The sequence below is a fragment of the Podarcis muralis genome, chromosome 16 (genome assembly GCF_964188315.1).
Source record: "Podarcis muralis chromosome 16, rPodMur119.hap1.1, whole genome shotgun sequence".
In the NCBI taxonomy this organism is placed as follows: domain Eukaryota; kingdom Metazoa; phylum Chordata; class Lepidosauria; order Squamata; family Lacertidae; genus Podarcis; species Podarcis muralis.
This window is the reverse complement of record NC_135670.1, coordinates 34516168-34543993: the sequence shown is the minus strand read 5'-3', so window position 1 is coordinate 34543993 and position 27826 is coordinate 34516168. Positions and strand designations below refer to the sequence as shown.

At 46.3% G+C, this 27826-nt stretch overlaps 1 protein-coding gene across 2 annotated transcripts in view; it reads left to right on the top strand.

The window, feature by feature from the left end:
• ADGRD1 (adhesion G protein-coupled receptor D1) overlaps positions 1-27826 on the top strand; it is a 272664-nt gene that overhangs the window by 182850 nt on the left and 61988 nt on the right. For both annotated transcript variants that reach the window (XM_028710563.2, XM_028710564.2), the window contains 2 exons: positions 4739-4892; positions 25242-25305. In XM_028710563.2, the coding sequence (XP_028566396.2) occupies positions 4739-4892; positions 25242-25305 (218 nt within the window). The remainder of the gene's footprint in view (positions 1-4738; positions 4893-25241; positions 25306-27826) is intronic.

The window sequence follows — 27826 nt, the reverse complement described above, 5'->3', positions numbered from 1 at the left end:
TACGCCAAGCTGGAGAAGTGCCAATTTGACGTGACGGAGGTGGATTTTCTGGGCTACAAGCTGTCTGACAAGGGGCTCGCCATGGACAGCGCCAAGGTTCGAGCGGTGTTGGATTGGAAGAGCCCGCGCAACCGGAAGGAGGTCCAACGGTTTGTCGGCTTTGCGAACTTCTATCGCAAGTTTATCAAGGGCTTCGCTATGCAGACGGCGGCCATCACTGACACGCTTAGCTCCAAGAAAAAGAAGTTCATTTGGACAGAGCAGGCGGAACAGTCCTTTCAGGCACTCAAGCGTCTCTTCGCGTCGGAAGAGCAGCTGCTTCATGTCAACCCCAGCAAGCCGATGAGGGTGGAGACTGACGCCTCGGACAGAGCCGTGGGGGCGGTCCTGCTGCAGAAAGACCCGCAGGGGGTGTGGCGACCGGGAGCGTTTTACTCCAGGAAGCTCAGCAAGTCCGAGCAGAACTACACCATATGGGACAGGGAGTTGCTGGCCATTCATGCAGCGTTCAAGGCGTGGAGGCACTTTCTGATCGGCGCCAAGCACACGGTGCAGGTTTGCACGGACCACAAGAACCTAGAGCACTGGCGCACGGCACAGTTCCTGAACCAGAGGCAGATACGTTGGGCTGAGTTCTTTGCGAACTTCGACTTCCGAATAGAGTATGTCCCGGGGGACACCAACATCATGGCGGACGCTCTCTCCCGCAAGCCACAGTATCTGGAGGAAACAACGCCAGCGGCCGCCATGCACATCTTCGCACCAACAGTGTGGGCGTGCGCCGCGGCAACCGTGGATCTGGAGGCGGTGCGACGAGCGTTGCAAGGGGACTCCTTCGCGCAAGCAAAGATCTCAGAGGTGCACAGGGGCAAAGCAGCGGCCGACGGTTTCCAGCTACGAGATGGATTGCTCATCCGGAAAGGGGCCATCTACGTGCCGGGAGACGAACTTCGCGCCACGGTGCTGCAGCAGCTGCACGACGCGCCCACTGCAGGGCACTTCGGCAAGGAGAAGACGGTGGAACTAGTAGCCAGGGATTTCTGGTGGCCTGGAATGAGAAGGGAGGTCGCGGACTACGTGGCGAGGTGTGACACCTGCCAGAGGGCGAAGCCAGTGCTTAGACCGCCGGCCGGACTGTTGGAACCGCTCCAAACTCCGGCCGAACCTTGGGAGAGGGTGGCCCTGGACTTTGTCACGGATCTGCCCAGCTCGAGGGGCAAGACGGCAGTGCTGGTGGTGGTGGACTTGTTCTCCAAGATGGCACATTTCATTCCGTGTGCGAAGGTGGCCACGGCGGAACAAACCGCCAAACTGTTCATAGACCACGTGTTCAAGGTTCACGGTCTGCCACGGTCTATTCTGTCCGACCGGGGGCGGCAGTTCATCTCAAATTTCTGGCAGCGGCTGATGGGCTTCCTGAACGTCAAGATCAACCTGGCGTCGGCGAGACACCCGCAAACCAACGGGCAAGCAGAACGGGTCAATGCCATCATGCAGCAGTACTTAAGGTGCTATGCAAATCAACAGCCTGCGACGTGGGTGGATTACCTGCCGCTCGCCGAGTTCGCTTACAACAACACGAAGCACGTGTCCACGGGGGTCACACCGTTCTTCGCCAACAACGGGAGGCACCCCAGAACCTTCCCGGGACTGGAAAGGCTGGGGGAAGGGGAGCCGCAGACGGCAGATGCGTTCGCGTCGGAACTGCAGGAAGTCCACGATCAGCTGAGGCGCCACCTGGAGCTGGCCAAGCACGCATACAAGGTACAAGCGGACAAACGCAGAAGGGTTGGCGAAGAGCTACACGTGGGGGACTGGGTCTGGTTAGCAGCCCACGCAGTGCCGGCCAGGTCGTTGGCCAAGAAGAAACTAGGGCATAAGCAACTGGGGCCCTATCAAGTCGAAGAGCAGGTCAACCCGGTGGCCTTCAGGCTGGCGCTTCCGGAGGGTTCCAGAATGCATCCGGTATTCCACAGATCGGTGCTCACTCCCTACAAGGCACCGCACAGGTTTCAGGAACCCGGAACGGCACAGAGTCCGGCCAGAGACAGAACAGGGCACGCAGGAGTGGCACAGAAGGAGCGCATCAACGAAGTCACAGAGATTTTGGATTCCAGATGGGGGGAAGAAGGGGTAGAATACTTTCTCGCCAGGGAGGGCACCCCGGCCAGTGCGAACAGTTGGGTGCCGGACTACGCCTTGGACGAACCTCTGCTCAAAGACGAGTTTCATGCCCTCTTCCCACATAGACCGATGCCAGCAGACTTTTTCGACGATTGGCTTTTCACACCCACGCTTTCGGGCAGCACGTTCCGGGGGTTCGACTCGGACGAGGACCCGATACGAGACGTCCGTTCCCCGGAGGGGTCGCCCTCGGGATCTGCCTCAGAACCCTCGTATTGGTGGGACGACAAACCAGAGGAACAGGGGCGCAGGAAGTGGCAAGAAGGTCCAGGCCGAGCAACGCCGCCTGGAGGAAGCGAGGGAGAGACGGACATGGACATTTTCGGGGACGATCCAGGTTTCGAGCACGGCGGCACAGAGATGGAAGCAGAGGTGACCGTCGTCGACGAGAGAAGGGAGGAAGAACCGGAAGACTTCGGAGGGAGGCCCGCTACGGGAACCGAACGGTACCCGACATTCGTCTCCTTGACGCAGCAGCACCCAGCTCCAGCACCGGAAGGAGGGGAAGGGGGAGTGGGGGGCTTCGAGGGGGGGATGGATGTCAGGGGTTCAGGAGCAGAGGCAAGGGCAAGGGAGGAAACAGAGAGCGAAGGGGAGGAGGCAGAAGAAAGGATGAGCGATGACGACGACCCGAGATCTCCGAGTCTCTCCAGTGAGTCGGAGGATTCACAGAAAGGAGCACCAGTGGCCAAGGCAAGGGGGGAGTTTAGGGGGGCACCCCAGGGAGATAGAGCCAGAGGGGAATCAGAGGAGAGCAGTTGGAGATCGGGTCCAGCGTCACCGCCAGAGAGCAGGGAAGAGGAAAGGAGCCAGGGGGCAAGCGCTGGCAGCTCACAGCAGGAGGGAGGGCACGAGTCAGGGGTGGCCACACCTCCATCTGGGAGCGAAGAAACGGTTAGACGGAAGGTGGAAGGTTGGGCGCGCGCGCCAAGTTCAAATGCACAGGAAGGAGGCGCAGTAGGCAGCCCGGAAAGAGAGCCGGGTCCTAAAGCCCGGCGCAAGGAGACAGGAGAGTCCGGGGGGTCAGCGTCCGAAGAATCCCGGAAGGAAGAGACCCAGGGGGGCAGAGGGACCCAGAGAAGAACAGTCAGGCGGAAAAGGTGGAGCAGGGCTAGGATATTAAGTTGGTGTACGAGGGGCGGAGATTCAGACGGAGCTTCGCCGATCTAGCTACTAGACGTAGGGTTGCACGCAGCAGCTTGAGAATGGAAACTGTAACTCAATAAAGACTTTTACTTAATGACCGTTGGCTAGCGTGATCCTCTGTGAGCTAGGATCTTGAAGCAACCCTGACACCAGGGTAAATTGCTTCCAAAAACGTGTATTTTAGTTAAAAATACATTTTAAAAATACATTTCTCTTAGGAGATATTCACAAATGGAAATTGCTGTGGAAATGTGGAGAACTGAATTTAAAATGGGGGGAAATGAGAATCTATGGGGAACAAAAATTGACAGATTCATCCATAGCTCAGTGGCACAACATCTGCTTTGCATGCAGAAAGTCCCTGGTTCAGTCCCTGCCATCTCCAACTAGGGCTGGGGCAGACCGCTCTCTGAAAGCCTGGAAAGCTGCTGCCAGCCAGTGTAGGCAGTCCTGAGCTAGATAGACCTATTGTCTGATGGTATAAGGCAGCTTCATATCCACCCCTGTTACCTTTGCAGCCTCCAAGAGGTGGCTCTTTAACCTCAGCCGTAGTTCATACCTAAGAGCAGTAATAAACTTTCCGGACAGGATACAGTCCTTAGGCAAGATAGTACGAGCTTCAGTCTTTGCATCTATAATATGAGGATGAAAACATAGGAGCTGGAGGAATTGCTGAGAAAATGTATGTGACACAGTTCGGGCATTTGGTATGTGTATTGTAATAAATACTATTGGAAAGATGCGTTGGATGGTTTTGTGGGATCACTATTCCCAATAAAACCAACATGCTTAAGTCTAATTAATGGATGAAAGGGTTAACACCATAAAGTAAGCTGTCCTGCCAGGCTTAGCTGTGTCACTTCCCTTATTTTGGGAGGAAATAGGTAATCCAGCCTATTATTCCCACCCCAGTCTTTTTGAGAAGCTCATCATGTGAAAAGGTTTGAGCTGATTGCTTCAGCTCAACCCATATGGCTCTCAGCAGTCACTCTTGAGTAGGAACTTTGTTACTACTTTGTACTACTTTGTAACTAAGTTTTACTGCCTCTGCAACTTTTCTGAAGCACATGTACCTAACTTTCAAAAAATTTGTAAGTAATTGATTTTTTAACTTACCACATGTGTGTTCTTTTCCTCTGCTGGGAGAAGAAGGAAATTTTGAATCTCATTTGGATGGGCATATTTTAAAGGTCTAATTTAAAGATCATATTTTCATTTTTTACTTTGTTGCATAGCTTGTAACCTTAAATCTCTGTGGGGTTCTCTCACCCAAAAATACTTGCCCCAAATTTGGATCTTGGCATTCAGGAATTCTCCTTCCTATATAGTTTTGTTTTTGGTTTTTTGCACCAACAGTTTTGACATTTCTGTGCATTTTGATATTTATATGCTTGCTTCCACTTTTTAGGTGCCCTGCAAAATCCTTGCCGTTCTCCTCCATTTCTTCTTCTTGAGTGCTTTTGCATGGATGCTAGTGGAAGGATTTCATCTCTACAGTATGGTGATCAAAGTGTTTGGCTCTGAAGAAAGCAAGCATTTATACTACTACGGAATTGGATGGGGTAAGCAATTATTTATTTATTTTGGCAGGCTTCATATAGGCATCTCCTTTGATCACCGTTGAGAACAGGGTGGACCTTTGCCCTGGCCCAGTAGGGCTCTTTGTGTTTATATTTTTTCTCCTTCCTTTAAACTAAAATGGGTGAAAAGGGGTCTTTCTAAAGAGTTGGCATTCAAAATGCGCACAAATGCTATTGGGTGACAGAGAGAAGGTGGAACTTCTCAACACTTACTTTGCCTCTGTCTTCACCCAAAAGAACAGCAGCACCCAAACTAGTGATAACAGAATACAGTAATATCTCCGTGAACGTCCGCCTCGTCTAGCGTCCATTCCGGCGAACATCCACAGCAAACCCAGAAGTACCAGAACAGGTTACTTCCGGGTTTGCCAGTTGTGCATGCGCAGAAGCACAAACCGCTCCACGCGTGTGCGCAGAAGCGGCGCTTTGCCCTGAATCCTTTTTGGCTAGCAGCCAGGGCTCCACTGTACCACTGTAAGTGATGCAAGGAGGGAGCTGCAGCCCAAGATAGAAGAAGAGGAGGAGTTTGGATTTGATATCCCGCTTTATCACTACCCAAAGGAGTCTCAAAGAGGCTAACATTCTCCTTTCCCTTCCTCCCCCACAACAAACACTCTGTGAGGTGAGTGAGGCTGAGAGACTTCAGAGAAGTGTGACTAGCCCAAGGTCACCCAGCAGCTGCATGTGGAGGAGTGGGGAAGCGAACCCGGTTCCCCAGATTACAAGTCTACTGCTCTTAACCACTACACCACACTGGCTGTCAGTGAACACTTCTCAAAATGAATTCAAATTTCCAGGGCCTGGTGATCTGCATCCAAGGGTATTAAAGGAGCTTGTGGATGTAATCTTAGAGCAAACTGAGCAAAACTGTATGCAGCTTGGAGCAGAAACATACAGGTATCATTTGCGGACTAAAAACAAAAACAATTGTAGAGGGTACTAATTCACTTGATTCATTTGTGTCCCAAAGAATGGATGAATAAGCAGACACCAGCAATTTCTGCTCCCGTTTCTGTTAGAATTCTCTGACACCCCTTTTTCTCCCCATCATTATTATTATTTTTAAAAGCCGCCCCCCCCTTGACACTGAACCTCATTTGCATCCATTCCTTCCCCTCCGCAAGACAAAGGCTGCCTCGCTGGCATTGTTCTGGGGAGGTAAGAATTATGCTTGTCAAAGCTTCCCAATCTGGAAAAGAAAAGAAGTGGGAGTAACACTCTAGGAACAAAAACATGAATGATCAAAGGCAAATTATCAGTGTAATTGTGGATCGTTTAGAAAATATTTTAAAACATGCATTATCTCTTAAGCACACACGCATACATTTAGGAGCTGAATCAAGAACCAATTACAGCAATTATGTAGCTATATCATCATTGTGATTGGAATAATTAATAGCTAGGCTGTGGTCTGGGGAAGCAACAGGTGAGTGACATCCGTTTATATGTTTATTAATGGTTGCTTATGTTTTCTGGTCATCCTTGCTGCCTGTTCTTTTCCACCTCTCCTTCTGATGCCTTTATTTGTAATTCCAAAGTGTTATCTTCCTTGTTTCTATTTGGGCCACTTTAGACCTCTGGATCCCATAGCCGTGAGTAATGTGCTATTTTATAAGGCGAAACATTATAACACACACACACACACACACACACACACACACACACACACACCACTCTCTCTCTTTCTCTCTCTGAGTGAATGCTCTATATTTCTGCACCCACCTATCACGTACAGATTGTTAAGCATGCTATGTTCAGAAGGCGCATCAGCTTGTTGTCAAAGAGAAAATTCAAATGCCAGCTGCAGATCCTTTTGCAATTCTCATCAAGGAAATTCTCTCCATATTGTGGAGTTCTGAATTTCCTGGGTTTCTTATCTCTCTCTTTGTAAAATTGAAGCATTACAGTAGAAATTGTTGTTTAGTCGTTTAGTCGTGTCCGACTCTTCGTGACCCCATGGACCAGAGCACGCCAGGCACTCCTGTCTTCCACTGCCTCCTGCAGTTTGGTCAAACTCATGCTGGTAGCTTCAAGAACACTGTCCAACCATCTCGTCCTCTGTTGTCCCCTTCTCCTTGTGCCCTCCATCTTTCCCAACACCAGGGTCTTTTCCAGGGAGTCTTCTCTTCTCATGAGGTGGCCAAAGTATTGGAGCCTCAGCTTCACGATCTGTCCTTCCAGTGAGCACTCAGGGCTGATTTCCTTCAGAATGGGGAGGTTTGATCTTCTTGCAGTCCATGGGACTCTCAAGAGTCTCATCCAGCACCACAATTCAAAAGCATCAATTCTTCGGCATACATTGGGAATAGAGATGGGCAAATCACTCTGTTTCAGGTCCACTTCAGTTTTACACGTGTTCTCCGATAGTCCTGGTTTGCATCCAATGTAGCGCTAACTTAGTCACTTACTGCTATACTTGTGTTTTCCCTTGCACAACAGTGTTCTGCCAGTGCAACAAGTACATTGCCAAAGAGTCTTGTGTGATGGATTTCACAATATGAACTAGCGGTTGCACAACAAGCAACAAGTAACACAGTTGTTGTGTTGGATTATTTTGCTGTACACAGTTTAAAATCTGTCATCTGCTGGCACAAGGGATCTTGCATTAGTGGATAGAGAATGTTGGATCTGCCCCTTGTTCTCTTCCATTTCTGCATTAACCAGCACATTTTGTTTTCTTAAAAAAAACACACCATACACATGGAAACCTGCTTTTAAATTCCTGTTAATAGAACCATTTCTTCTCAGAATATGAAATTCTAAATGTATTAGCTCTCAAAACACACATTGCTAAACACATCTTCTCAACACATATGCAGATATGTTTTGATCATTAAAAACAGCAACCTGAGAAGATTGTAGCTTCATGAACTGGTGCTTGCATTTCCCATTTTTCTTTCCCCTCCTTTTCCTTTTGTGTCATGTCCTTTGGACTGTAAATCCAGAGAGCAGGGACTGTCTTCAGATCATTGTAAATTGCACCAGAAGCCCTTTTGGAGCTAAAACAAGGGTGAGGAAACTTGGGCCAGGGGGCGGGGAATTGAATGTGGCTCCCCAGACCTTCTGATTTGCTCTTATAACAATCCCTTGGTCATGCTCCTACCCCAGGCTATGCCTCTCACCTGCTTTTCTCCATGCCACCCTCAGGTGGATTAACTAGCAAAGAAAAAAAACAGGCTAGTGCCTGTTTTAAAACCACAGGGCTTACACACAGAGAGCCTCAGTAGGAGTGTTTAAATCCCTTCATTATTGATGAAGCATAGGAATAGGATATTAAACCTTCATTCATTATGTTCCAGCTGCTTGAGGCAGCTGGCTCCCTTTCTACCTTCATGCAATGAAACAGAGCACACTCTGAAGTAAGTTTAAAAATGATTTACTTACTTAATCTGAGGTCGCAGTCATGCATTATCCTTGTTGCGACACTAAGAAATACAGGTAAATGTTGTTGTTGTTTAGTTTTGTCCGACTCTTCATGACCCCATGGACCAGAGCACGCCAGGCACTCCTGTCTTCCACTGCCTCCCGCAGTTTGGTCAAACTCATGCTGGTAGCTTCGAGAACACTGTCCAACCATCTCGTCCTCTGTCATCCCCTTCTCCTTGTGCCGTCAACCTTCCAGCATCAGGGTCTTTTCCACAGAGTCTTCTCTTCTCATGAGGTGGCCAAAGTACTGGAGCCTCAGCTTCAGGATCTGTCCTTCCAGTGAGCACTCAGGGCTGATTTCCTTCAGAATGGATAGGTTTGATCTTCTTGTAGTCCATGGGACTCTCAAGAGTCTCCTCCAGCACCATAATTCAAAAACATCAATTTTTCGGCAATCAGCCTTCTTTATGGTCCAGCTCTCACTTCCATACATCACTACTGGGAAAACCATAGCTTTTACTATACGGACCTTTGTCAGCAAGGTGATGTCTCTGCTTTTTAAGATGCTGTCTAGGTTTGTCATCACTTTCCTCCCAAGAAGCAGGCGACTTTTAATTTCGTGACTGCTGTCACCATCTGCAGTGATCATGGGGCCCAAGAAAGTAAAACCTCTCACTGCCTCCATTTCTTCCCCTTCTATTTGCCAGGGGGTGATGGGAGCAGTGGCCATGTTCTTAGTTTTTTTTTATGTTGAGCTTCAGACCATATTTTGCACTCTCCTCTTTCACCCTCATTAAGAGGTTCTTTAATTCCTCCTCACTTTCTGCCATCAGAGTTGTGTTACTGGGTAGAAAAACATAACAAAGGCAGCCTCAGGTAAGGTGCTAAGTGGAGGAATGGCTGCTTCTGTTGCTTGCCCCCCCCCACACACACACAGAGAGAGAGAGAGAAGGAAGGAAGGAAGGAAGGAAGGAAGGAAGGAAGGAAGGAAGGAAGGAAGGAAGGAAGGAAGGAAGGAAACCTTACTCTCTCTTAGCATTTTTTGTCTTTTGCTGCTGCATCACACTGTTGACTCATGTTAAGCTTGTAGTCTACTAAGACCCCTAGATCCTTTTCACATGTACTACTGGCAAGCCAGTTGATGAATGGAGGTGTGTGTGTAGAAAAAACTTCAGACTGGAATGTAACCTGCTGTAGAAAGGTAAGAGTCACATTCATTGCCCCTCCCACTTTTGCCTCTGGTCTCACTCACATTGGCATGTGGCTCCCCTGAAGGTTCCCCATAAGAGAATGAAGACCTGGGGTTGTAAAAGTTTTCCCACCCCTGGGCTGACTCCTTTGAGCAAGCAAGTAACATGGGGAAAACCCCATAGAACATATGTGCTCAGAGGTATGTAAGATGACCTGCTGATTTGCTACTGGGCTGAGTTCAGGGTGCTACGATTAGTAAACACAGCCTTTAACAACTTGGGACCAGTTCACCAACGATATTGTATTGCCCCACATTTGCCCACTTTTGACTGCCTTGATTGCCAGAATTAGCCCCTTTATCTGCACTGCATCTGTAAGGACTGAATTGTTTAATGTGGCGACACGGACACTTTGGAACTCCCTGCCTATTGATATCAGGCAGGTGCTTTCACTTTTGGCACCTGCTGAAGGCATTCACATTTAGAGCAGCTTTCCTAGATGTTTAGAAAGTTTGTAGGAGTTTAAACTTGTTCTAGTCTAAGTTACTACAGTCTTAGCCTACTGTATGTCTTAAATCATGGTTGTAAATTTTTAAAATTTTAAAATAAAATTGATCATTTTATTGTTTTATCTTTTTTTTGTAAACCGCTTTGAGGTCTTTCCTGCAATCAAGCAGTATATAAGTTTTTTTTAATGAAGTAAATAATTAAAAAGCATTTGGGAAGCCTTCCAGATCTCAGAAATATGGGTGCCATGAGCAGGAAAAGAAGCAGACCACCCCCAAAATCTACCTCGGCCGTTTATGCTCTGCTCTCACAAACCTGGTTTCCACTATAGCCAATCGGATTTCATTATGATATCGCTGTAGTAAACAAAAATCTGCCCTTATTCCCTTATTGGGAACACAAGAGCCCTTATAGAGTCCTTTGTAGGTTCTCCATCAGTTGGAGAAAATAACAGAGGCCAACCAGAGAATATTGAGAAGCAAAGCAGCTTGTAAGCTTGAGCTTTATTGAACTGTCGCAACAGGGTTCTCCCCTCACATGCAGGAAAGGAGGAGGACCCAGAACAAAGGTGTGCCTGCCCTTATATAGACATTTTAAATTGCCTTCCCTGGAGCTCAAGACCACCCCTCCATACATCATCCATCCATCACAGAAGGGGTGTAACCCAAGACCACCCCCCACAAACATCATACCTACATCACAGAAAAGGAGGTCTACAACAGAAATCTGAGTGCGTTGTTTATCTCCTGTCTGGCAGGTTACCTGTTAATGGTCACTTGATTAGATACCCTGGGGAGCCTGGCCAGTCTTTTGTAATGACAAATACTTAGTTCCTGAGCCAGGTCACAGGCTCACCCTATTCATACACAGACATACCCTTAAGACAGGATTTGTGAACAAAAAGACAATGGGGAGGTTTTTCCTTTTTCCTTCGACCTTGCAGAGAAATATTTGAGGTCAATTTGGGAGGGACAAAATGGTTTTGGGTCTTTTTCTGTGGGGTTTCAGACATGTGGTTTATATATGCAGTTATGAACATTTTGTGTGTGTGTGTGTGTGTGTGTGTGTAAAGGGACTCCTGACCATTAGGTCCAGTCGTGACCGACTCTGGGGTTGCAGTGCTCATCTCTCTTTATTGGCCAAGGGAGCCAGCATACAGCTTCCGGGTCATGTGGCCAGCATGACTAAGCCACTTCTCGCGAACCAGAGCTGCACACAGAAACGCCGTTTGCCTTCCTGCTGGAGTGGTACCTATTTATCTACTTGCACTTTGATGTGCTTTCGAACTGCTAGGTTGGCAGGAGAAGGGACCGAAGAACGGGAGCTCACCCCATCGTGGGGATTTGAAGCGCCGACCTTCTGATCGGCAAGTCCTAGGCTCTGTGGTTTAACCCACAGCGCCACCCGCGTCTATATCTATATCATCTATATCTATATCTCCTCAAATTTTTAATTTCATCGCCAAGGGAATTTAGAGTAAGGGCAATACTTCTTGGATAGACCTTGCCTTTACTCTGAAGCACTTTTCGCCTTGCATGCCCTCAGTGACATCTCGATGGAGCCATGTTATTTGGCTGCATCGCGATGTCACTGTAAAAAAGAAGACCATTAAAAATAAAAATGAAGCTGCAGCCTGTGATCGTCAGTGAGCAGGCATGAGAATAGTAAGCTTTGGTGGGGTCAAGAAACTCTTTATCCTCTCCCAAGAGCTCTGGAAATGTTTATTGGAAAACATCCAGCTTAACCCTACTGTGCATCTGCCCTTAGCAGGCATCGGAGAATAGATGTAGGGGTGGGAGGAGGGGTGTTATTGCAAGCAAGGGATTTGTTGGCTTAAACCTCAGCATCTGCTTGGATGGCGTAGGAGAAATTAGTTTAGTAAAACAAATTCGGCAGTAATCAGAGAGGCAGTGCACCAAATGTTCCTGCTCATCCAAAATCTCCCGCTTGCGTTCATTCTGCCAAGTGCAAAGAACTGTGAGCCTTTGCTTATGGAAGCTTCCTGCTTTCAGGACGGGGGTGGAGAGGGGAAAATAAAGAGCCTTCCACTTATAGAATTCTTTGGAGATTTGTCAGGAAATTGCCCTGTTGCCTAAGTGACTCAGAACAGAAGATAAGTGGCACATCACATTTTAAATCACATTTGTGATTCAAGGACCCGATCCCCGCTTGGGGAATGAAAACACGTGGACACAGTATATTAGGTTAATGGGCAAGAAAAGGCCACAACTTTATTGATTACAGCATGTAAGAAGGTATTGGCTTAGGCATTGGACCACTGGAAATTTGACTCCACCCACTCAGAGAGGGGTGAGTCTGTTGAGGGGTTAACCACCTGTAGGGGGAGCCTGTTGATGCTAATACAACTATAAGCTCTCCCCTGATGTCACCGAGGGTCGTGCCATGGCCCCCCGCCAAACCAGGCATCTGACAGGATCCACGACCGCCGGATTCCTTTAACGGAATACCCAAAAGTGAAGGGGTAGGCAATGGCCACACCTTGCCCTTCCATACACCAACAACACATTCCAATGCCTAACCGCCAAATACCAAGAAAGTTGTGACGATTGCTACGAGGTAAGCGGGGGGGGGGGGGGGGAAACCAAGAGACCGGTGCCAATTTGCCAACTGGAAAAAAACTCCTACCAGCCCCCCTGGTCAACCAGGATGACCAACCATGGGTCCATAGCAAGGCCAAGAGAGAAGCTACGCCCTAGAGGGAGTGGGTGGGTGACTTGTGGTAGATCGGGAGCGAATGGCGGGGAAAGCTGGCGCAGCCGCATTTGAGCGGCTAAACCACGCCTCCCCGGTGGCACCCGATTGGGTGCCCAGCGGGGGGGGGGGGCGGGGGCATGGCGTGCCAGTGAAGGTGAGGGCAGGGGGCCGAACGCCCCCTGCGTGACGCGGGAATCATCTCCCGGTCACAACCCCTCCCCTCCAGAAGGAGGATAGGCTTAAGTGGCACATCACATTTTAAAAAAAACATTGTGGTTCACCATTGGTTTGGGTCCTCCTCTCCTGAGCAGGAGAAAGCAAGCTTGCTCCATCTTTCATGTGACACGTGGGAAATGGAGCGAGCTTGTTTTTTCCTGCTTGGGATGGTAGCACCTGAGCCAATGTTTCAAGTTATGAGAGATTCTGAATCAACGCCAGAAAGAACTTTCTGACAGTAAGAGCTGTTGGACAGTGGAAGGGACTTCCTCAGAAGGTGGTAGACCTCAGAAGGAGGCTTTTAAGGAGAGGTTGGATGGCCATCTGTCATGGATGCTTCAGCTCAGATTCCTGCATTGCAGGGGGTTGGACTAAATGACCCTTGGAGTCGCTTCCAACTCTACAATTCTATGATTCTATGTGGTGCAGTGGTTAAGAGTGGTGGACTCGTAATCTGGTGAACCGGGTTCGCTTCCCTGCTCCTCCATATGCAGCTGCTGGGTGACTTTGGGCTAGTCACACTTCTCTGAAGTCTCTCAGCCTCACTCGCCTCACAGAGTGTTTGTTGTGGGGGAGGAAGGGAAAGGAGAATGTTAGCCGCTTTGAGACTCCTTAGGGTAGTGATAAATCGGGATATCAAATCCAAACTCTCCTCCTCCTCCGCTGCTGCTTCTTCTTCTTCTTCTTCTTCTTCTTCTTCTTCTTCTTCTTCTTCTTCTTCTTCTCCTCCTCCTCCTCCTCCTCCTCCTCCTCCTCCTCCTCCTCCTTAATAAGATGGTTTGTCATATGAAAAATGCTTTCTGCTGGACTTTTTCACTTAACCTCTCTGCTGCCTTCCAGGCCATTTTGGTTTATTTATTTGTTTGCTTTCCTTTGGGATTTCAGCTTGGAGGAACTGGTGGGAGTCTGGGCTCTGAACTCTTGGAAAGATAGATTTTGCCACTTGGCAATTGCTTCTTTGCTGTTATGCTAGAGGAAGTTCCTGGCCTCCTTTCCTAGAGGCTATGAAAAAAAAATCAATTTGGCAAGATGAATTCCTCCCCAGAAAACTGGAAGTGAATATCCTTTTGGACTATACTGTTTTCTAGAAGCAGGAGATACCTTTTCCAAGTGCATGCCCAAGAAAAAGAACCTTGCAAATTATAGGGCTTAAGCATATTTTTGTTTTTATTTGTGTTGCGTCAAAAAGAAAGAAAAGAAAGAAAGCTTCATTCTCCCCTCCCTTAATATTCTCCATCAAATAATGAGAAAAGAAACTGTATTCAAATATTATCAAAGGGGGGGAAATTCAGGGAGTCCTGGGTGGGATTTTTTTTTGTTTTGTTCTTGCTGGTTTTTCACTTGCCTTTCATTCAAGGGGGGTGAGGGGATTCGTGGGTGTCCTTTCTGCGAATGGGCTCCCTGGTCATCCGCCCTCTTCAGCCTTCACAGGGGGAAGCAGTTCCTGAAAACTCTGCAATGTCCATGGCTGGGCATTAGCACAAGTGTGGGAAGCCAGGAAGACTACCTACTACACAACTAGCAGCTGTTCATTGTTATTTTATACACCCACACACACACACAGTGGTACCTCTGGTTATGAACTTAATTCATTCTGGAGATCCGTTCTTAACCTGAGGTACCACTTTAGCTAATGGGGCCTCCCGCTGCCACCGCACAATTTCTGTTCTCATCCTGAAGCAAAGTTCTTAACCCGAGGTACTATTTCTGAGTTAGCGGAGTCTGTAACCCGAAGTGTTTGTAATCCGAGGTACCACTGTATGCCTGTGGAAAAGCTTCCCTTAAAACAAAACAGGCAAGTGTGTTGATCATAGGCACTCAATAACCAGCCATCCTGACTTCCCATGCTTAAATTAAAGCCCAGGTAAGCACATCAAGGGGTGATTCCTGTCAGTGTTTTTTTGTGTATACACTGCAGAACCTCATTGAAGCACTTAAGCTCACCACAGGAAGCAGCCTTTAGCAGAGTTGTATTTGCTAGATCTATACCAGCATATACCATTATACACAAACACACTATTTACATTCAGGTAGGTAGCCGTGTTGGTCTGACGCAGTTGAAATATATAAAGAAATAAAAAAATTGTCCAGTAGCACCTTAGAAACCAACTAAGTTTGTTCTTGGTATAGGCTTTCGTGTGCGTGCACACTTCTTCAGATATCTTGTATCTGAAGAAGTCTGGAACAGATTAATCCATTTTGCATTACTTTCTCTGGGAAAGTGCCTCTTGGTTTTGGAACACTTTGGTTTTGGAACGGACTTCCAGAACGGATTAAGTTTGAGAACCAAGGTACCATTGTATATCCCTTGATTGTGGGGAATACTCAAAGTGATTTACAAAAAACAAAAAGACTATGAAATTATCAGTATACAGCCATAATTTAAAACATAGAGAAAGTTAAAACCACAATAGAATAGAATGGACTGAAACAACTTAACTTCCTAAACATTTTGGGTAGGCTTGTAATAAAAATGTCTCCAGGGACAGAAGTTCCCCAAAAGGTGTTTAAGTTATTTATGTATGTAGCAACAGTGGCTAAGATTCTTTATTGCACAAAAATAGAAGGAAGAAGTTTCCACCAAAGAAGAATGGATAAGTAAGGTGATAGACTATGCAGAAATGGCAAAGTGAACAGCCAAACTAAGAGACTCGAATGATGATTGTTTGGTGGAAGACTGGAAGCCCTTTTTGGACTATTTAGGAAAATACTATAGCTTGATGAACTTGCGAGCAGGATTCGAGATATGATCAACAAAAGGAATGAAAGAATACAGTATTGAAATGATATTGTAAGAAAAAGAAGGCATTTTGTAAGAAAAAGAAGGCATTGTGCAGCAATGGGGAAGAAACTAAAACGCCATGGAAAATGGGATGGGAAGTCAAAAAAAGACAAATCTATGTATTGAAGTATATATGTAAAACTTTTGAAAACTTAATGGGAAAAAAATCTTTAAAAAGAATGTCTTTAGCAGGCACCAAGCAGAGTACAGTGAAGGCTCCTGCCTGTTACCAATAGGCAGGGAGTTTCTAATTGCCTGTACTGCCACACTAAACCATCGGGTTCTTAAAAATGTGTGCAGGTATTATGTGAAAGTTCCTCCTAATGACATATAAGAAAAGAAATATTCTGCAGCAAGTGGAGTGCTGAAGAATCAACAAGGCTATGCTTCCAGAACCCAAACTTCGAGAGTGGTTCTGTTTCAGCCCTGGTAAATAATGCTTGTTTGTGTCTATGAGGCCTTAATGTGCTTATCTCAACTTGTTGTGCCATAAGATCGTCCAAATCTCACAGCCTGCCAGCAACCACAAGATGCCCAAGCAGGTGCTGAAATGCATGAGCACCTTTGTGCCGGGTGTTACTGTTGGAACTCCGTACGACCGAGCTACACCTCCACCGGTCAAGTCTTTGGAATCTCCTTGGATGGTGATTAACGACCTAAGCCTTTGGTGAGGCTCCAGGCACGGTCCCATTCTGCAGAGTATACAAACAGCAGCAGAAGGATGAGAGATATGAGCTACATTGCTACATTTTATTTCTAACTACGCGGACAGAAAAGAATATACATCTGCTCTCTATGAAGTCAGAGAACCAACTGGGACAAAGAAACAGGAAACCAGTAACATCAACATCCGTCTCCCATCTCCTGTGAGACTTCCAACAGTCTGGAATGTAAACAGAGTCTTGTGACTCCAAAAACTGCACAGCGGCACAAACAGAAACCTAACAGTTACATTGTCTGTAGGAGGATGTATCAAAGAAAGCCCAGCATTATGGCCCTAAGTGAATTTGATTTCTTCCCTTTCCGGTGTCTCAAATGGTTGGTTCTTAGTGAGTCAATCTGTTTATTTCAGAGTAATGAACGCCAGTTGTTTGGCCACCGCATCCTACCAAACACCACCGGAATTTTGCCAATTTATCTTCTAATATTCCATTAAAACCAAGAAGACGAGAACTGAGGAGGGTGATCTGCAGACCGTTTTACATTCATGGAATTAGTTCTTCTTGTTATCCAGATGACTGCCTGGCATTTCATCTGCATAAGTTTTATTATCTTGCCAGGGAGCTCTCTATTTAATTTTCTTCTCCAGTGCAGTTTTAAGCTGATAAATAATCAAGTTAAATCCTGGGGACATCTCAGATATGCTCTGGGTAAAGCAAGCAGGTTAAGGCTATATACCACCTAAACAGACTTGTCTGAAATATTTCTGCGGAATGAATGTTACGGCATTGATATTTTCCTGCACATTTGTTTATTATTTCCCCTCCCCAATTTAAACTCACTTCGTCCCTAAAAGCGCAGAGCAGATTGCACAGATATTTGATGTTTTCACTTCAAAGAAGGACAAAGAGAGAACCTCCTTCCAAAGACAGAAAGTTTCTTGATGAGACAGAGGGAACAGCAACATTTATCCTTTGGGTAGCGATGGCCAAAATTGTGCCCCCTCCCCACCTACAGCCAGGGACAACTTTCTGATACTTAACATGTTGTTCTGTCTCAGAGAAAGGGAGGCGAGTACAACATAGGAAGCTGCCTTATAGGGAGTCAGATTAGATGATCCTCAGAGGTCCCTTCCAACTCCATATTTCCATGATTCTATTACTCTGTGACCCAGACCATTAGTCTATCTATCTCAGTATTATCTACACTGACTGGCAGTGGCTCTCCATGGGTTTTAGGAAGAGAATTTTCCCCAGCCCTAGCTGATGATGGTAGGGATTGAAACTGTCACCTTCTGCATGCAAAGTAGATGACCCACCACGAAGCTACAGCAACTGTTGGCCCTTGGGCTGGGGCCACCGGAAGGCTGGCAACATGGATTGGCATACATGGGCATCTGCTGAGGATCTACACCCCAGTGTGTGTGTGACTAACAAGAGCCCCCCAGACCTGCTGCTCCTCTTCAACCTGTTTGTTTGCTTGCCTGTCACTCAGGCCCTGTGCAATTATTTGCCGGTCAAAATTGGCCGGGGGTCTTCCCTGCCATCTTTTGGGCATCTTTTAAAAGGTGTAGACCATGAAAGTATTTTTTCCATTACTGTAATAGGGATGGGAGTGCAATACAGCTTTCTTGTCTGGAATAATAATAAATAATAATAATAAATTTTATTTATACCCTGCCCTCCCCAGCTCAGGGCGGCTAACAACCAATAATAAAAACAAGTTGAATGAATACAACTTAAAAACAAGATTAAAATACAACATTAAGCCATTAAAAATGCAGTCTCATCACAGGAGGAGAATCATAGAATCATAGAGTTGGAAGAGACCACAAGGGCCATCGAGTCCAACCCCCTGCCAAGCAGGAAACACCATCAGAGCACTCCTGACATATGGTTGTCAAGCCTCTGCTTAAAGACCTCCAAAGAAGGAGACTCCACCACACTCCTTGGCAGCAAATTCCACTGTCGAACAGCTCTTACTGTCAGGAAGTTCTTCCTAATGTTTAGGTGGAATCTTCTTTCTTGAAAGAAAGGAAGAGGAGAAAGGAAAGGAGAAAGGGGGGGGGTCAAATTGACTCCAATTTGGGAACTTCAGGGAACTTCAGGCTTAGACAGTGCTTTTATTTAGGGGGGAAAGCTGCTGGTACATACCATTAAGTTGTTAAAGTGAGCACCGCACTTTTGACATGGAGAGTGGAAGGTACTGATGCTGTGTACCCTTGAGTACCCCCAGGAAAAAAGCACTGGGCTCAGGGGCCTCTCATATGGCCCCCGGGCCTCTCTCTAGGCTGCACTCTCCCCTGAGCCCCACCTTCAGTCTTCTGCGCCAGCCCAAGCACCACCGTGTGTGTTTGGGCACAGAAGACTCACAGGGCCTTGCATTTGCATCCTCCTGAGATGTCTTTGCCTGACTGGAATGTATCGTTGAACTCTGTCGAAGCCTCTTGCTTCCCTGGATGGAGAACGGAGAAGGGTGTGTGTAGAAAGTAGCCGAATATAAAGGTAAAATGTGCATCTCTTGTTCTACTTCACTTTTGCCTCTAGCACTGCCCACCACTGGCATGTGGACCCCAGAAGGTGGCCCAGAAGGACATGTGGCCCTTGGGATAAAATAATGTCCCCCACCCCTGTGTTAGAGACCCTGGGAACATAGACCTATATAAGTAAAGTTAGCAAACAGGTAAAATCTACTTCTCATGTTCTCCGACATAAACACATGGACCTTAATCACAGGGTCATGTGTTTGAGCACTGCGTTGGGCTAAAATATTCCTGCGTTGTAGGGGGTTTGACAAGATGAACTTCACAGACCTATTCTATTCTATTCTATTCAGCCCTGGGACCTATGCAGCCTTGTGAAAGCAAACCTTTTCTCTCAGTGTGCATTGCAACATGATTATCCTTCCCCCAAAACATGCAGTTTCACTCTCCCTATTTTAGGGTTATCGGTTGCCATTCATTAGAGCAAATCACCCCTACTAGAACAGTAGGATGGGATCTTAAAACTCAATAGTTTTTATGCACAACACTCTCCCTTCCCCCGCCCCCTTTTGGTAGCTCTCAAGAGAGAGTAACTGGCTGGTGATATTTTTATGCGGTAACTGTGCCGATCATATTATCTCCAGGGAGACTTCGTTGTACTTTCTATTTTGGAAGCTATTTTTAGCGGCTTGGATTGGGAGCCATTGACTCTGGAGTGTTATTAAAGGAGATGAGGGTGATATTGCTTTTCCTGGGAGGCAGTGCTGAGAGCAGAAGCAAGAGAGATTAGATTTTTCTTTTCTTTCTGGGAAGCTGGATCAAAGATAGAGAATATTGTTATCTACAGCAGCAAGGCCAGCGATCACCTTTTAATAAGCGCGGTTCAGGGCCACGTTTATTGATCAGGTTTTCTGGACAAATTGCAACTCCTGGCCATCAGCAAGTTTACCCTCTTCCTTCACAAGGGTCAGTTAACATAATATAGCTGTCCTAGAAAGTAATCATTATGGCTGTGCTGAACGTTTGCAAGTGAGCATTTCGGGTGTCAAAAAGGGGACTCTGTTAAAGGCACTGTGGCCGATCCATTGGCTTGCTGTTTATTTGTCAGGCTCCCATCCCTAAACATGACAGCAACTCCTACTTGCAAGCAAGGGTGAGATCTTTTTTCACGCCAAAAGCAGTACAATTTCATCAGCGGGCGTCAGGTTCAGAAGGCAAGATTCTAAGGTGCACAAGCAAGAGAAGAGATTCACAACTGAAAGGAAAGCAAGATGATGTTGCAACAGTTGATACTGTCAGGAGTTCAGCCTACACTCGAGTAGGACCCTGGCAGAGACACATGCCCAACTGGCATGTTCCCTCCCTCCTGGTCGATCGTTCGGGAGCTTCAAAAGCTTTCTTCAGCCCGAACATCACAGCGACCAATGCCAATCAACACTTAGGGATCTGCAGAGTTTGCGCATCATGTGTGACAGACCTCAGCAACTCAGCATTTTGGCTAATCTACTTTATTTACATATAAACACACATGGAACACTGCACCATGGCTCCCCTTCTCTCTAGCATCAGACAGCAAAGAGAAAAGAACAAAGGACAATAGTCCTACTTCACGGAACACAGAAAAACAAACATCCTGTTTCCATCACTTCCCACTCTGTGGAGTCATGGGAAAGACAACAATCCCATGACTACAACCACGGAGCAGGAATTCTAACAGATATACCCCTACGACCAAACTTTTAAAGATGAGGTGGGGCGAGCTCACGTATGGGACTTTCTCACTCTATGAGTCTTCTGCGCCCAAACACACATGCTGGTGCTTGGACTGGTGCACCTGGTTCTCAGCGACACGACTGTCACTGCCATTAGCCATGATGGCTGTCCTCTGCCTCCACAGTTAGAAGCAAGACTGCTTCCGAATGCCAGTTGTTGGAAACCATAGCAGGGAAAAGTCCTCTTGTGCTCAAATCAAGCTTGCTGGCTTCCCATAGGCATCTGATTGGCCACTGTGCAAACAGGAAACTTGACTAGATGGACCATCACCTGATCTAGCAGGCTTTTCTCATGTTATTACGTTCTCCTGCTGCTCCACTACCAGCTTCTCCTGTTCAGCCCCTCCCTCTAGCTGGTTGAAGTCCTGCTCTCCCTGTGATGAGTCCAGGCCCTCTGCAGGAGGGTTCTGGAGTCAGAGCTCCTTCCTCACATTTAAAGGGGAGGATCAGGGCCGGATTTATGTATAAGCTAAACAAGCTAAAGCTTAGTGCTCCACTCTCTTGGGGGCCCTCCAAAAATATATATTTCTTTTTAATTGTATTTCACTATTAATATACTTCTTCTTAATTGTATTTCAGTTCAACAATTACTTTGATAAAATACACATTTTGTTATGCGCTAATGGCTTTAGATACCTATTAAGGTAAAGGTAAAGGGACCCCTGACTGTTAAGTCCAGTCGCAGACGATTCTGGGATTGCGGCACTCATCTCGCTTTACTGGCCGAGGAGCCGGTGTACAGATTCTGGGTCATGTGGTGAGCATGACTAAGCCGCTTCTGGTGAACCAGAGCAACGCGTGGAAACGCTGTTTACCTTCCCGCTGCAGTGGTACCTATTTATCTACGTGCACTTTGACATGCTTTTGAACTGCTAGGTTGGCAGGAGCAGGGACCGAGCAACGGGAGCTCACCCCATCACGGGGATTTGAACCACCAACCTTCTGATTGGCAAGCTCTGTGGTTTAGACCACAGCGCCACCCATGTCCTTTAGATACCTATTAGGTCCATAAATTACCATATAGCATATATTCAACACAAAAAACAGCGACAATTTGTTGTTGACAAAGGACAGCTGGACATATAAAGGACCCCATTACCCTCAGTAGCTGAGGGCCTCATCAAACCTAAATCCAGCCCTGAGGAGGATCTCTCTCCTCTATCCCTGAGTACCCACCATCCAGTTCCTTCCTCCCTCTTACCTCCTCCTCCTCCTTTTGCATCTGGGGCTGCCTAATGGAGCCAAGGGGCCAGTAACACAGCATTGTTTCTCTAAGCAGCCACTTCAGGAATATATATTTTTCTTCCCCCAGAGCTGCTTCTTTCTCCACAATGTGGTCTCAGCCAATTGGCCAGAAAGCTGTGAACATGATGTCATCACAGTGCCAAACGGCCAATCAGATTTTTCCTGCTGGTAGCACGGAAGGCAAAAGAAGTCAATTAAAAGTGAAGGCAGTGCTTCTTGTATCACATTGCCCTCACTCTGTATGGGTGAGCGGAGGAAATATATGTTGCATGCAGTGGCAGAGCTTCATGCTCTGGCACTGGGGATGGAGAGCAGGTGGGGGCGGGGCTGGCACACATCCTGGGGGTATGGTGCTCTGCCCACAGGGACATGGTGTGCATCCTGGGGGTGTGGCGCACTGCCTGTGGGGGTGTGGCGCCCAGCGCGGGAGGGGAGCAGCCGTGATGGCACCCCACTGGGATCGCGTTGCCGGGAGACCCCTGCACTCCTCTTCCTCCGCCAGTGGTTGCACATTGGGCAGGTGAGGAACTGGGAAGCACAGCTGCCATTGAAGTCACTTCCATCTAAGTCAGGCTTCCTCAACCTCAGCCCTCCAGTTGTTTTGAGACTACAATTCCCATCATCCTGACCACTGGTCCTGCTAGCTAGGGATCATGGGAGTTGTAGGCTAAACACATCTGGAGGATCAAGGTTGAGGATCTAAGTCAAAGCTCCCCCGCCCCAAATAATGAAAATGGGACCTCTTTTCATTGCTGGTAGACAGGCTTGCGAAAATAGAGGATTCTTGCAGACTATTGCTGTCAGAAGTACTGAAAGGCTTTTTTTTTGTTTGTTTATTGTTTAGAAGATCTAGTTGTATTTGGGGTATAAGCTCTTTTGGAGAGGAAACGTGCCTTCAAGAATGAATACATAGAAATCATATTAGGAAATATAAGAAGATTATATTCAAAATGCTATAATTCATTCAAGCTCCCTTAACATTCACTTTCCCAAAGCATTTCTGTAACATTATTATACTGCCTCAAAATTGTTGCAGCTAGTTTTAAAATTTGCATTCTGATTATTTAAAAAGAAATGTTAACGATTTCTCTCTCTCTCTCTCTCTCTTACTTATTTATACAATAATGCAGTTCCGAATTATTCAAACCCTGGTAAAATATGTGTGTGATTTTATCTATTAGCATTATCCACTAACAATGAATAGAAGAAAAATGAACAGTCAGAAGGGCAGGATATCAGGTGCTACATTTGGATTCCAGAGGTATCATTGCAAATTTTATGCTTGGTACTTGGATTGTATATATATTTATATATATTCATAATTGCAAAAAAGCCCTTAATCTCCCTTGCAGAAAAAACCCCCAAAACTAAACCCAAATATTAGACTAGCAATGTGTGTCCACTTCTTCCATCGCTACTTTTACATTGACTTCAAGACTTCCTTTGCTTCCAAAGTCCCTGTGAGTTTCAGAATTTCAGATTGTGAGTTTCGGATTGTGTACTCTTGTACCTCTGTAACTGAATTCTCCACACTTCACTGAGGATCTTCTTTTATGCAGACATGAATCCCATTCAGTTCAATGAGACTTAAAGGTAAAGGTAAAGGGACCCCTGACCATTAGGTCCAGTCACGGACGACTCTGAGGTTGTGGCGCTCATCTCGCTTTATTGGCCGAGGGAGCCGGCGTACAGCTTCCAGGTCATGAGGCCAGCATGACTAAGCCGCTTCTGGCGAACCAGAGCAGCACACGGAAACGCCGTTTACCTTCCCACTGGTGTGGTACCTATTTATCTACTTGCACTTTGACGTGCTTTCGAACTCCTAGGTTGGCAGGAGCAGGGACCGAGCAACGGGAGCTCACCCCATCACGGGGATTCTAACCGCGACCTTTCGATCAGCAAGCCCTAGGCTCAGTGGTTTAGACCACAGCACCACCCGCATCCCTTTCAATGAGACTTACTCCCGTGTAAATGTGTATAAGATTTCATCCTGAGCCACTAACCTTCCCCAGCAGTTGTGGTTAGAGTGTGGGAGTAGACCCTTTGAGACCACTTAGCCATGAAGCTCACTGGGTGACCTTGGGTCAGTCACTGTCCCTCAGCCCAACCTACTCCACAAGCTTCTTGTGAGGATAAAATGGAGAGGGGGGAGAAGGGCGTATGCCACCTTGAGCTCCTTGGAGGAATAAGTGGGATTAGAATATAATAACAAAATAAAATGAACTTCAGAAGGGGGCCACTGAATAGGGCAAATGGGGCACTGCTCCACCAACCTCAGTCTACACTCAACCAGTCCTCATCTGCCTGTTTTCTGACTTTCAACCATCTCATTTGGTGGTAACTTCCCATTGGCTTCCTCCTTCTTAGTGCCAGTGCTGCGATTGTAGAACTCAAAAGACGGGGAGAAAGACAGAATCAATTGTCTGCCTGTCTGTGGCCCCATCTGCAGGTGGGGCTCCCTGCTTTCCACCCCACCAGTCCCAATGGGCACCAGCCACCTCTGGATCTTGTCCCTTTATAAAAGGACTGATGCAGTGCTATTTGTATTGTAATTAGTTGTATGGTCTTAATAGATTTTTATGCCTATATACTGTGTGTGTGTGTGTGTGTGTGTGTGTGTGTGTAGTTTTGATTCTATCAGTGTTTAATTGTTTTAATGACCCCCCCCCCCCCTATGTTTTAGCTGTTCTTTTTATCTGTAAGCTGTGTTGAGTCCCTGTCTGGGGGAAAAGGCAGGGTATGATAGATAGATAGATAGATAGATAGATAGATAGATGATAGATGATAGATATAGATAGATTTGATAGACTTTGTACTAACATGGGACATGTAAGCCTGCTTGTGATAGAAAGGAATTAGAAGAAGCAAGTCTATTCTGTTGTTGTTTTCTTCAGTAAGAAGAAAGAGTGGTCTAACAAATTCCTTTCTTTTCTTTTAGTTTTTTATTTATGATTTTCAAATTTATACATTTCATTAGTTTTGCAATCAATTTCACATTTCAAAATTTGACTTCCTTCTCCCTCTTCCTGCGGTTCCTTAAATTTATTTTTTAGTATCTTCTGCATATCTAAATTCATGTGACTTACTCATTTAATTATCTACTGTAAATATATACTCATATAAGACTGCTAATGTTTTTATCTGTTTACAATTTATCTGTAAATATTCAATAAACCATTTCCATTCTTTTATAAAAAGTTTGTTACCTTGATTTCTTATTCTTCTGGTAAGTTTCGCCATTTCTGCATAGTCCAACAATTTTTGTATCCGTTCTTCCTTTACGGAGACTTCTGTTTCTTTCCACTTTGGGGCAATTAACATTCTTGCTGCTGTAGTTGCATATATGAATAAATTGGTCTAACAAATTTCTTCTCCTTCTCCTTTTGAATTTTGCAGGCTGCCCACTGCTGCTCTGCGTCATCTCAGTAACGTCAGCTGTGGAAAGCTATGGAGAAGACAAGTAAGTTCTGAAACATAGAAGAACTGTTTGGGTCCAACAGTGGGTGGGCATTGGACAACCTGCCACAGCTGTTTCACACCACCGTTGCCCAGGCAATTTCTCAGCCTGAACAGTAAGCTCCTTCCTGAACAGAGGAGTCCATGTATCCTTTCCTGTCCAGGAAGCATTCCAACTATATCCCTGCAGAAGCTCACCCCATGGAGCAGTAATACATAGATTTGAGGGTTACTGATTCTACCCTTGAAATGTCCATAGTCAAGCATATCCATTCCATTTTGAAATGTGACCAATGGGAGGATTGACACAAACCAAGTTCAAACAATTGGTTGGGAAGGTGTACAAAAGAAGAGCCCTGCTGCACCAGACCAAAGGCCTATCAAGTAGCACCCTCTTTGTGACAGTGGTCAACTATAGGTGCCTACAGGACACCGTAAGCAGGACATGAAGGCGAACAGCCCTTGCTGTCTCTGATCCTGGAGGTAGTATAGAGCCATATCATGTCTGCTTGCCATTGACAGGCCTTCCTTCCCAAATCCATCTAATGTCTTTGTAATGCCAACATAATAATAATAATAATAATAATAATAATAATAATAATATTTTATTTGTATCCCGCCCTCCCCGGCCAATGCCGGGCTCAGAGCAGCTAACAACAGGTAAATATAGCACTGAGTACATAAAATCACACAGTCAATTAATTGAAATACATTCTAAAATCAATTCAGAATCAAATTAATGGCAACCATTGGGTTAGAGTTCTATAAGGATTACAGAAGGAGAAAGGGGGTCAGACTGTGCCTTGGCCAAAGGCCTGACGGAACAGCTCTGTCTTGCAGGCCCTGTGGAAAGGTGTCAAGTCCCGCAGGGCCCTAGTCTCTTGTGACAAAGCGTTTCACCAGATCGGGGCCATGGCCGAAAAAGCCCTGGCTCTGGTCGAGGCCAGTCTAACCTCCCTGTGGCCCGGGATCTCCAAGATGTTTTTATTTGAAGACTGTAAGGCCCTCTGTGGGACATACCAGTAGAGGCGGCCCCATAGGTATGAGGGTCCTAGGCCGTACAGGGCTTTGAAGGTTAAAACCAGCACCTTAAACCTGATCCTGTACTCCACCGGGAGCCAGTGCAGCTGGTATAGCACTGGGTGAATGTGATCCCGCGGCGAGGACCCCGTAAGGAGTCTCGCCGTGGCATTCTGCACCCGCTGGAGTTTCTGGGTCAGTCTCAAGGACAGCCCCATGTAGAGTGAGTTACAATAATCAAGCCTGGAGGTGACCGTCACATGGATCACAGTGGCTAGGTCAGGGCGAGAGAGGTAAGGAGCCAACTGCTTAGCTTTTTGGAAATGAAAAAATGCCGCCTTTGTTATAGCTGCAACCTGCGCCTCCATAGAAAGGGAGGTGTCGAAGATTACACCCAAACTCTTAACAGACGGCGCTGGCACTAATTGTGCCCCCGCAGGAGATGGGAGTTGGCCCCCCGATCCCATATCGTCCCGACCCAGCCAAAGGACCTCTGTCTTTGAAGGATTTATCTTCAACCGGCTCTCATGTAACCATCCAGCCACAGCTTCCAAACATCTAATCAGTGTGTCTGGGGCCAAGTCAGGATGGCCGTCCACAACTTGTGTCAGCAGATTTCACAAAGGGATTCTGCACTGTGTGAAGAAGCACTTCATCTTATCTCAATCACGTGCTGATCTGGTTCATTGGATAGTCCCCAAATTTGGCATTTAAGTTGGAGAAAAGCTTATTTCTAGCCACTTCCATACCATGAAAAGAGAGGGAAGCCTCTTTCTCTCTCTCCACTTGAAGGACAAAGACAAAAAGAGGGAAGAGAATAAGAAGGGTCTTAGACCCACTGGAGGAGAAATTTACTTCAGTTCACATTTAGAGATGAACCTACCTAATTTGTACTTTCCAGAACGACAAGCAAGCTGAAACACAGCCATTTTTCTACACTCACACTTCTCTGAATTTTGTAGCCCAGTTCTCCAGCCAAGTAATGTGTAAACAATGCACATACTAGGATAAATTGTGCATAAAAATGACTATATTAGCGAAAACAGCATACAATAATGCATTTTTAAAAGGGAGCATACAATAATGCATTTTTAAAAGTTGCTTAGCAACTTTGCTTAATAGACACATTATGCAAACAAATTTCCCTAACATAATGCATTTGGGTATTTTATTTTCACCAATGTATGCATTTTTTTGCACACTTTTCTGAAGACTTCTTTTTGATTGGACAACTGCATTGCAACATATGGAAAAGAGCAAAAGAGCAATGTTTGGGTGGGGGGGGGGAGAATAGTTGTGTTTTGGTTCACAAATGTGAATTAGATACATTTGCATTAAAATGTGAATTGAACAGAATTTCTCCTCCCCGTCTCTATTTACATCTGAAAGAATTATAAATAAGTCACATACTGCCTCCTCTTCTTTGCTGACAGCTGGAAGAGAGAATCTGGATTACTCCCCTCCCCCCCTCCCCTTGCTCTTTGAAAAAGTAATGCTCACAGCAA